Source organism: Ovis canadensis, chromosome 26 (genome assembly GCF_042477335.2).
Source record: "Ovis canadensis isolate MfBH-ARS-UI-01 breed Bighorn chromosome 26, ARS-UI_OviCan_v2, whole genome shotgun sequence".
Classification (NCBI taxonomy): Eukaryota; Metazoa; Chordata; class Mammalia; order Artiodactyla; family Bovidae; genus Ovis; species Ovis canadensis.
This window is the reverse complement of record NC_091270.1, coordinates 39,702,871-39,713,779: the sequence shown is the minus strand read 5'-3', so window position 1 is coordinate 39,713,779 and position 10,909 is coordinate 39,702,871. Positions and strand designations below refer to the sequence as shown.

The 10,909-nt window shown below is 39.2% G+C and overlaps 1 protein-coding gene across 2 annotated transcripts in view; it reads right to left on the bottom strand.

Moving 5' to 3' along the window:
• Positions 1–1,758: 1,758 nt before the first annotated feature.
• The window catches only part of LONRF1 (LON peptidase N-terminal domain and ring finger 1), a 48,018-nt gene continuing 38,867 nt past the window's right edge, over positions 1,759–10,909 (bottom strand). For both annotated transcript variants that reach the window (XM_069573148.1, XM_069573149.1), the window contains 4 exons: positions 10,501–10,659; positions 10,225–10,387; positions 5,427–5,579; positions 1,759–3,115 (listed from right to left, as the gene is read on the bottom strand). In XM_069573148.1, coding sequence (XP_069429249.1) covers positions 2,957–3,115; positions 5,427–5,579; positions 10,225–10,387; positions 10,501–10,659 — 634 coding nt within the window. In that variant the 3' untranslated portion in view covers positions 1,759–2,956. The remainder of the gene's footprint in view (positions 3,116–5,426; positions 5,580–10,224; positions 10,388–10,500; positions 10,660–10,909) is intronic.

Here is a 10,909-nt window from a genome sequence, read left to right as displayed (position 1 = left end):
TCTCTGGCCCAACGCCCACATTCAGTGCTTTGGCCTGAGAACAGCTGCTGTTGCTGCCTGCTGCCTAGGCCAAGTGGGAACAGGCCAGACTATCCAGCCACCTCCCCAAGGAATCTGCCTGAGATTCTCTACCAGTCTGGGGCTCCCCTGTAGTTCTCCATTTCTATAAAGCTATGCTCTCCTCTGGTCTTCTATATCAGATCCTGTTTCCAAATCTCAGAAATTCCCCCAGAACACACTGACTTTGGTTTTGCAGCGCCATTCGATTTCATTTTCTTTACTGTCACCATTTTGAACTTGGGGAGGAAAGCAAGATAAAGGTATTTTCTCAATCTAAACATCTTTATCCAACTTCCCTTTTTAATTGGCATTTATTTCAACTCTGTTCAGTGGTCAACCTATGTCTTGGAGATTACGTTTGTCTAAACTGCTAGACATTAGTCTCAATACTCGAGAGGCTTTATGTATTTAATTCAGGTATCCCCCATAAATGCTATAAGGAAAGTGCTATGGATTCAGGGTGCTAGCTGAGTGAAGGTGTTCAAGTTGACCTTGAGGAATAGGAAGAACTGCACATGTACAGACAAGTGTTTAAGAAGGGAAGAGCAACAGCCAGCTACCTTGGCTTGAAATATGGAATTCCTGACAGAACTTAGTCACTTAAAGTGACAAGAGAAAATATGTCAGATTCTTCTGCTCTTCCCCCACTGCCCCCCCAATAAACTGAATGGGAATTATAGGAGGAAAAAGATTTCCAAAGATTAAAAAAAAAAAATCTATAGACACAGTAATTATCAGGTATCATTTACCACAAAACCGGGGTCAAGTGATAAATAAAACCCATGAATTTCCATTAGAAAGCACGTGTATACAGACAGAGACCATTTGCTGCTGCTGCTGTGTGTGCAGACACACTGCAGAAACATACCACAGATGCAGATATAACACCAGTAACGCCTACTGCCATGTGACACATAATTTGAGAACTATCCAGGTGAACTCTTCATTGATACCGCCCAGACACTATTTAACAGACATTAGATAAAGTTTATTATAAGAAAGTGCAATCTAATACTTCAGAAACTACTCATATGGTACTTTTGGGAAACTGCTCATTCTTTGAATATTTTCTGTACAACTATTCAAGATTCTTGAGTAGCATAATTGTGGGGACAAAGGGTGGCCCTCTAGGCAGTCACTTCTGCCTTTTTGAAAAATAAAAACATTCGATATTAAGATGACTTATTTATATTTGAAAAATTCTAGCTGAGAAAAATTCTAGGGCTACTGGGGACCTAACTAGTTAAAACTTTGGTCAAGAGGAATCAGTAAGAGTCTTATCTTTATCCTTAAGGGACATAGATTTTTTAAAATTATTTTTAACTGGAGAATAATCACTTTACAATGTTGTGTTCATTTCTGCCATACATCAATATGAATCAACCAAAGGTATATATATGTCCTGTCCCTCTTGAACCTCCCCTTCCCACCCCGACCCACCCCTCTAGATTGTCACAAAGCACCAGGTTGAGCTCCCTGAATCATATAGCAACTAGGGACAAATCTTTTAAGAGGTTGCAAAATGTGTTTTAGAGGATGGGCCTAGAGCTTCCTTAAGACACTTCACTGTTTGGTCAAAAGACGACCAAAAAAACATTTCAAAAATATTTTGAAAGCTGTATTATTTACATCTCATAACACAAAACAGTAAAGAAAACTCAATGTTCTTTTTTTGACACTGACCTAATAAGAAAAAAGTATTATGAATTTAGCTTTTATTCAAAATTAAATAAGCAAAAGCAAAATTTTTAAGAAACTTTTTACAAATTACTTACATAAAAGAAAGTTAAGAGGGACAGTCACAAGTCTGCAACAAATAATTACAAAAGTATCTAGGGCAGCATGAATACAGACCATGTCACAGCATAGTGACCTAACTGTGATATGAATAAGGCATAACTAACATTGGCACCAAGACCAGGATTTAAAAAAAAAAACATACTTTAAAAGCTTAGTTCTACATTAAGCTTCTTCTCTTCCCTCAGATCCTTAATGGGTTTATACTATGTAATTTTTTTAAACAAACACATCATGTCAAACTATAAATTACACAGATGGGCAGTTAATGTGAAAAGCCCCCCCTAAAATGTACAAATGAACTGGTACTGAACTGAGTTCTCCATTTACCTTTATGTACAGTTAAGTGTAAACCATATTTTCACAGTTTTAAGTGTTTTATGAATAGATGCACAGTACCAAGTCAGGTTTGCAGTTGTTCCTGAAAACTGGCTCTAGGTTCTGCATCCGATGCCCATCGGCTATTGGGATGCAAGTATTTACATAAATAAGAAACTGTGTCATAGTCAATGGTCAAGACGGTTCAGCAAGAGCGGTATTTCCGACAAAGAGTGATACTCAATACCATAGCTTAAATACTTGTGCAAAGTAAGCATTAGGACAGAGAAATCTGAGGCAAATTCAATTTGCAAAAACTTGTATCGCTACTGTTGTAAACTTGGGCAATAAATGACCCTCGGCAAGTACTGCTCTCTATGGCTTTTTTTTTGTTTTTTTAAATTTTAAAGCCAGAGAAAATGCACTCATACTACCCACACGTGCAGAGACACACACACGCACACACCCACCCCACATACACACACAGTTCTCATTTCATTTAGAGTATGGTACATAGTGCAACTTCATCACAATGTAGAGGTTTAACACACATTCAGTGTGTGTTTTTCTGTGCAAGTTCTTAGTGGTCTAAATCCTAGTTGAAGGTATTCGTTTGCAGAACCACATGACTCAGGAGGTTGAAGAAGAAAAAAAAAACAACAACAAAAAAACAGTTTCCTTACATTTCTCAAACCAGCACTGGATGTGCAAAGGCAGCGGACAACCTGGCCATCACCCCAGCCAGATTAGGGTAATTTTAGAGGAGGATCCAAGCAGTTGGTTACTTAGATTGGTCTCTGGAAAAATAAGTCAGTATATGCTGTATCTTTGTCAACCGTTCTTTCAAAGACTTCATTGACAAAACCGACAGCTGATAGCGGGGGTCAACGGGAAGGACAGCAAGAAGCCACCAACACCAGGCCGGTCCATTAGGGATTGCCTAAGAAGAACCCACATTTTATAATGTTAACAAAACAAGTAGTTATGTAGGCCCAGAAGCAACATACCACCACCAAGCTAATCTGGATTGAGCAGTTCACAGTGTCAGATTCTCTTTCTAAATAAAATCTCCCTACCGTTTTCCACCGTGGCTGTAGCAACTTCCATTTCCACCAACGTTCCCTCTTCTCTACTCTCTCTCCAACATTTGTTATTTGTGGCCTTTTTAAATGACCTGTGTGAGGTAGTAGTCTTTATTTCCTCATTGACCGATTGGTTTTTTAGTAGCATACTGTTCAGTTTCTATTTAATCATTCTCACTTCTTTTCCTGTAGTTGATTTCTGATTTCTATACTCTTTATTTAGTGAATGAGGTTAGCTCTGTGTCCTAGTATGTGCACTTGAAGAGAATGAACTTTTTTGGATGTCTATTTAGAAAAGACTTTTCATTACTTCTTTTAGGATAGGTTTAGTAATTGCTGTATTCTTTTACTTTTTGCTTTTCTATGAAGTTGTCTTTCCTTCTATTCTAAATGATAATCTTGCTGGGTCGAGTATCCTAGGTTGCAGGTTCTTCCTTTTCAGCGCTTCCAATATATCTTGCCACTCCTTTCTGGCCTGCAGTGTTTCTGTAGAGAAACCAGTTGACAGCCAAATGGGGGTGGGGGGGGGGGTCCCTTGTAATTAACTGTTTTTCTCTTGTTGCCTTTAGAATCCTCACACTTTTGTCATTTTAATTATAACATGTCTTGGTGTAGGTTTGTTTGGGATCCTCTGTGCTTCCTGTACCTGGAGATGTGTTTCCTTCTTTAGATTTGCAAAGTTTTCAGTCATAATTTCTTCAAAGACATTTTTGATCCCCTTTTCTCTTTCATTCCCGTCTGAAATCCCTATTATGCATAGACTGGCCCACTTTATTTTATCCCATAGGGATCTTATAGTGCCCTTTTTTTTTTTTTCATTTGACTTCCTGTCTGCTGTTTTGATTGGGTAATTTCCATTATTCTGTCTTCCAGAACACTTATTCTTTTCTTATTCTCTCTTCATGATTCATTCTGCTATTCATTGCCTTCAGCTTAGCTTTCATCTCAGCAAGTGAGTTTCCTAATTTTTCTCAGCTCCTCTATAGTTTCTAGTTCCTTCCTAGAACAATCTGCATTTATGTTGATAGCCCTTCTTAATTCCTTCAATTATTTTCACTGCCTCCTTTTTGAACCTGCTGTCTACTAGACTGAAGAGGCCTGTATTTCATTGTTCTCTCGGGGAATTCTCTTGGGTCTGTTTACTGGGAGTGCCTCCTCTGCGTCTTCATTTTACTTACATTTCTCTTACTCTGGGTTTAGAAGAAACAAGTAAGCACTGTAGTCTCGGACGGCTATTTACAAGTGGGAGCACCCCTGCACAGCTTGTGTGGGTTTAATAGATTTTGGCCAGAGTGCTGTTTGGTTTGGACGCCTGCTGCCTCTCTCCTCAGGATGCCTGGTCGTCGCCCCTCACTGGGGGCACGCGGCTCCTGGATGCTTCTGGAAGGGCGGGGGTTGGCGCCCACTCAGGGAACCCTCGGTGGCAGCAGCGAGTGCGGCCACCTCCAGAGTCCGGAACGCAGCTAACACCCCCAGAGCTCGTGTAGTCAGCCCCCTGCTGCCTGAGAGAAGCTCCTATGGTGGTCCTGCGCCCCCAACAACGGCGTCCTGCCTCTCTGGCAGCCCAGGCTTCTTTCCGTGCTCCCCCAGCAGGGAGCGCCACACCTCAGCCCCTTCAGGCTCTGACCTCGGAAGTGCCCCCTCTTCCCTGCTGGCCTCCCTGCCAGTGAGGGACCTCCCAGGAACTGTTTCTCCCTCATGGCTCCCTCCCAGGGGCGCAGGTCCCATCCCACTTCCCTTCTCTCGTTTTTCCTTTCCTGCCCGGTTATATGGAGATTTCCTTGCCTCTTGGAAGTCTGAGGTCTTTCCATCAGCATTCAGTAGGTGTTCTGTGAGAATCGTTCCATAGGTAGATATAAGTTTGATGTGTCTGTGGGATCTTGATCCGACCTCCTATGTCCCACATTTGACTCCTTATCCCTCACTAGACGGCCTTTCTCCTTCTCTGGCACTCACTCCTAACAGACATCTCAGCTCACACCTGTTTCCTTTCTCTTCCTATATAAGATGCAGTGGGTACCACTGTGCTAGAAATATATGGTCATGAGTCTAAGGACCAGGCCAAAGAAATGTTGAATGAAACTCTAAAGATGAAGAAACTTAAAAATCTACCAATTTGAGTTTACACACAGAGTGAAACTTTTGGAAACAGTATCAAAGCCATCGTACCTGGAGGTTTTCCTCCCGCCCAGGCATTGATCCAAAGTGCTGAAGAATCTGGCTTCGAAATCTGTCTCTTAAATTCTGAAACCAGCTGCAGGCTTGAGAGTAGACCAAATCATGAAGTTGCCGGAGGTTCTCTATTTCATCTTCATTCTCAACCTAAAAATACAACAGTAAGATGTCTGTGTTTAGTCTTCCCATCCACACTACCAACGTTATAGAAGTGGGGGAAAAATATTAAAAAAGGAATACCTGTCTCAATGCTGGATTAGAGTGTTATTTTTTTAAAAAAGCTTTCCATTTTTTATTGGAATATAGCTGATTAACAATGTTGTGATAGTTTCAGGTGGACAGCAAAGGGACTCAGCCATAGGTATACACGTATCCATCCTCCCCCAAACTCCCCTCCCTTCCAGGCTGCCACATCACACTGAGCAGAGTTGCCTGTGCTCTACAGGAGGTCCTTGTTGGTTATCCATGGCAAATAAACCAGAGTGTACATGTCGACCTCAATCTCCCAAACTATCTCTCCCTTGCATTCCTCCCCCCGGAAACCATAAGTTCATTCTCTGAGTCTGTTTTGTAAATAAGTTCATTTGTCTCGTTTCTTTTTAGATTTCCACATACAAGGGATGTCATATGATATTTCTCCTCTTCTGTCTGACTGACTGCACTCAGCAAGAAAATCTCTAGGTCCATCCATGTTGCTGCAAATGGCATTCCTACTTTTTATCGGCTATGTAATATTCCACTGCAGATAGGTACCACTCCTCTGTTGATGGGCATTTAAGTTGCTTCCAAGTCCTGGCTATTGTAAACAGTGATGCAGTGAACACTGGGGTGTATGTATCCTTTCAGACCATGTTTTTCTCTGGGCATATGCTCAGGAGTATTATTCTTATGAACACAGTAAACCCCATACACTATACATTTCTGCCTCACATAGTATCAATAGGCCAGACTAAGAAAGAGAGCAAGGCCTGACCTCCCAGCACAGCTAACCTGGCCTTGCCGAGTTAGCAGTCCAGCTGGGAGGGGCAAGATGGAGAGTGAGTTCTCAGATAAAGGTCTATAGGGACTGGGAACTCATCTCTATGGATCAAGGGCCTTTGAAAAAAAGCAGTGGAACAGAAAAGCAGAAGAATACAGTTGCTACAATGAAAGGTAAGACTGGGGGAGGTCTCAGGTGCAGATCTGCTGTGGCAAAAGTAGGAAGAGGACAGAGGACAAGTGTAATTACAACTTTTACCAGGGAGTCGGGTCAAAAAAACAAAACAAAACACGCAATAACTTAGCATAATAAAGCCAGAATATCAAAAGATAGAGAATACATTATGCAGTGATGAAATTCTGCTGTAAAGTCCTACCTCCATCCCCTCTGTACGCTCTCTCGACTACTGGTTCATCAAACCGCAAATACAAAATTAAATGCTCAGCCTTCCAGCCTAAGATCCCAAACACTAGGCACAGAAAACACAGGTGGGAAGGTTGAGTGTGTGTGTATCATCCGTCTGATATTGATTTCTTTACCACACACTCATATTCCACTCGCTCTGTGCCAGAGGGAACTGTATTTCACGTACATTGATGCATCTGAACAAATGCGGCCTTAGTCAGCCTTTCATATGTCAAGGATGACTTAGCATACAAACAATGAGACTCTAAAAAACATCCTGATATGTAAAAGGTTAAGACTATAGTACACAAGAGACAAAAGAATGTAACTTTTTAATTTTTTAATGACTTGAAAAATAAAACCAAAGATGAAAAAGCATCTGCTTTTTCACAACAGTGTGGATGTGCTTAATGCCACTGAGGGGGTACTGGTACAAAAGCAGACATATGGATCAACAGAATGGAAATGGAGAGCCCAGAAATAAACCCAGAAACCTGCAGTCAATTCATCTTTGATAAAGGAGGCAAGAGGTATTGGAAAAGTTGGACAGCCACATACAGAAAAATATAAACTGAAAATGCCTTAAAGATTTAAACCTAAGACATGACACCATAAAATTTCCTAGAGGAGGTCACAGGCAAAACGTTCTCGTAAGTCAGTCTCCCAAGGCAACAGAAATAAAAACAAAAAGATGCTCATCACTGCTAATTATTACAGAAATGCAGATCAAAACTACAATGAGGTACCACCTCACAGTGGCCAGAATGGCCATCATTAGAAGTCTGCAAAGAACAAATGCCAGAAAGGGTGTAGAGGAAAGGGAACCTTCCTTCATTACTGGTGGGAACCTAAGTTGGAACAGCTACTATGCCAAACTGTACTAAAAACAGAATTACCGTATGATCCAGCAATCGTACTTCTGGGCATACATCCTGATAAAACTGTAATTCAAAAACATACATGCACCCCTGTGTTCACAGCAGCACTATCCACAGTAGCCAAGACACAGAAACAATGAATGCATAAAGATGTGGTACGCACTGCTAATGTGTAATCAACAAGGTCTTACTGTATGCACAGGGAAATCTACTCAATATAATGTGGCAGCCTAAAATGGGAAGGGAGTTTGTGGGGAAATGGGTATATATAGCTATGGCTGATTCCCACTGCTGTCCACTTGAAACTATCACAATATAGTTAATTGGCTGTACTCCAATATAAAATGAAAAGTTAAAAAAAAAATGTACATACATACCATACTACTCAGGCATAAAAAACTTAAAAATGCCATTTGTAGCAACATGGCTGCAACTACAGTGAAGTGAAGGCAGAAAGAGAAAGACAAATACCATGCGATATCACTTACATGTGGAATTCAAAATTTGACACAAATGAACCTGTGGAACAGAACCATGGATACAGAGGATACACTGGTCGTCGCCAAGGGAGAGGGGACTGGTGGAGGGATGAGGGAGGGGTTAGCAGATGTAAGCTTTTATATACAGAATGAACAAGGTCCTACTATATAGCACAGAGAACTATGCTCAGTATTCTATAATAAATGAAAATGGAAAATAATTACATTTTTTAATATTTTATGTATAAATGAATCACTTCACTATTCAGCAGAAATTAACACAACACTACAAATCTACTATACTTCCATTTTTAAAATCTTGATTAAAAAAATAAACATGTTACTTGTTAAAACTATTACAAAAGAAAAAAGTATCTAGTTTCCAGCCTTATAAAATTCAAGGGACCAAACCATGAACTTTGGTAAACAAGGAATGATAAAAATCATAAGTCTTGGTTAGAAAAAGGAGCTAAAAAGCTGGCAGAAGTTTTAAAGTTATGGAATTTCCTTGCAATAACAGAATCTAAAATGTTATTGAAAGAAAACAGAATTACAACACCAAGGGAAAAAATAGCCTTGATATAAAAAACAAATTTGAGATGATTTCCCAGAATGAACAAGAAATCATTACACAGATGAGGCACTAAGATGAAGAAAAATTTAGACATTCCTATAACTACAACATAGAGAATTCAATTCTAAACATCAAATCCCTAATACTTTCAATATTCTATCATATTGTCATATTTATATGTCATATACATATATAGTCAAGGAATTTTGTCAGCAAATCCAATATATGCAGATGTAAATTTACACAAAACTAAGTTTATTAGTTTTACAAAAAATATCACCTTTAGGAAATGAGTCCATTAATCAAATATGCTAAGACACAGACTATATCAATCAACTCAAAATTCCAACTCAATACTTCTAGCTCACTGCACAAAGTTTTCCCATAGCATCTTTATAATAAAATAGGATAGGCAGTAGCAGATTTAATGAAGTTTATCAGCAGAGAAGCTTATCAAGACTGCAATGATAAAACACAGCACGTGAAGCCAGAGAGCTGGCTTTAAATTATTATCATCTTAGCAAATTATTACTAATTAAAACTCCTGAATCCTACTTTCCTTACCTGCTATCTGACTTTTGAAAATTCAGTGAGCTACTGTTTGCAGAAATGCCCAATGCTAACACTCAGTAAATGCTGCTTGGGATGATCAAGCAGATCAATGAACAAGTGATAATATAAGATTTTCTCATTTTCTAATGCCCTTCCAAAGAAAACTGCCTTTAATTTGATATTTATAGTATCTCAAATCATTTTTCTGGTACCTAAACTAACTGCAGATGCTAAAGCAGGTACTAGAAATGTTAAAAGGGTAGCATCAACCCTATTCAAGAAAATTATCACACTAACCCTCCCCAGGTAAGATATCACCTATAATTATACTGACAGTGCTGTATCTGTGATGCTCTAGAGTTTGTGTCTATGTTATCACTGAGGTTATCTTAAGCATATCTTAATATAGAGAACCATTCAAGGATTTCATGTTTACTTTTACACCGAAGTTCAACCTACTGCTGACTGTATCAGCTTTTACTACTAATTAATTTAAAAGGGCAGGACTTAGCAGGTTTCATAACTTAGGCTGCAAGTTCAACACCCTGCTTTTGTTAAGTAACTGCCGTGCAGCTACACATGTGACTACATTCTAGGCACGGTGGTGGTTGTCAAGGAAGTAGAAATGAACAAAGTCTAGGCTGTGGTCTCCCAAGGTCTCTTGGAACTCATAGTAATTAAGAGCAAGATGATATTAAGGTCCACCTGAAACTGTCACAACATTGTTCATCAGCTCTCCTCCATTATAAAATAAAAATTTCAAAAAACAAAATGAGAAGAAGGTAAATGGAGCTAATTTGCTTAAGTATTAATGAGGGTCTCTGACAGGAAGAACTGGTTAATGTGCCTAGAAAACTGCAGCTTTCACGCCTGTACAATGCCTAGGACAGAGTATACCAATACTCAAAAGGGTAGGTTTTAATACCTTAATATCTTCCAGGTATTCAATGTCTGCAGTGCAATATCCATCTTTCATTCCTCTTTTTAAAACCCTAAACCGCTTTCCTCCAACGGTATCAACCACAGACCGTCCATCAGGCAAGAAATGTACATTTCTAATTTGTAACATACAACCATAATCTGCAAAACTAGAAGAAAAACTCTAGTTAGTACCAAAAGTTCAAGCCACAGACATGCACGTTCTCAGCAATATTCACAGAAAACTCAAGAATCAATAAAAACATTTAGACAAAAAGCATACCTATTCTGTGCATCACTGACGCACATCCCAAACTGTTTAGTTCCAGTCTGTATACTTCTTCGAATCATCAATCTGTATCTTGGCTCAAATACATGAAGAGGGCAAGGCACAGTGGGATAGGCCATAGTGCAAACAAATATTGGAACATTCTTGGTCAAGCTGAAGAAGAAAAAAATTGCATTATTATATATCAGAAGATACAACAAAAATGAGTGAAACTTTCAATAAATAGTAGAAAACAAAAATGTACTCTGAAATCAGGTAATTTTCATTCTTGGCAGGAATAAGAATCAACATCCCCTTCATTTAAGCTCATGTTGATACAATATTAATCCTAAAACTGTCTGCAATCCTCTTACAAGTAAATTCAAATTTATAAAGTTGTCATATAGAGCTATGTACTTTTATG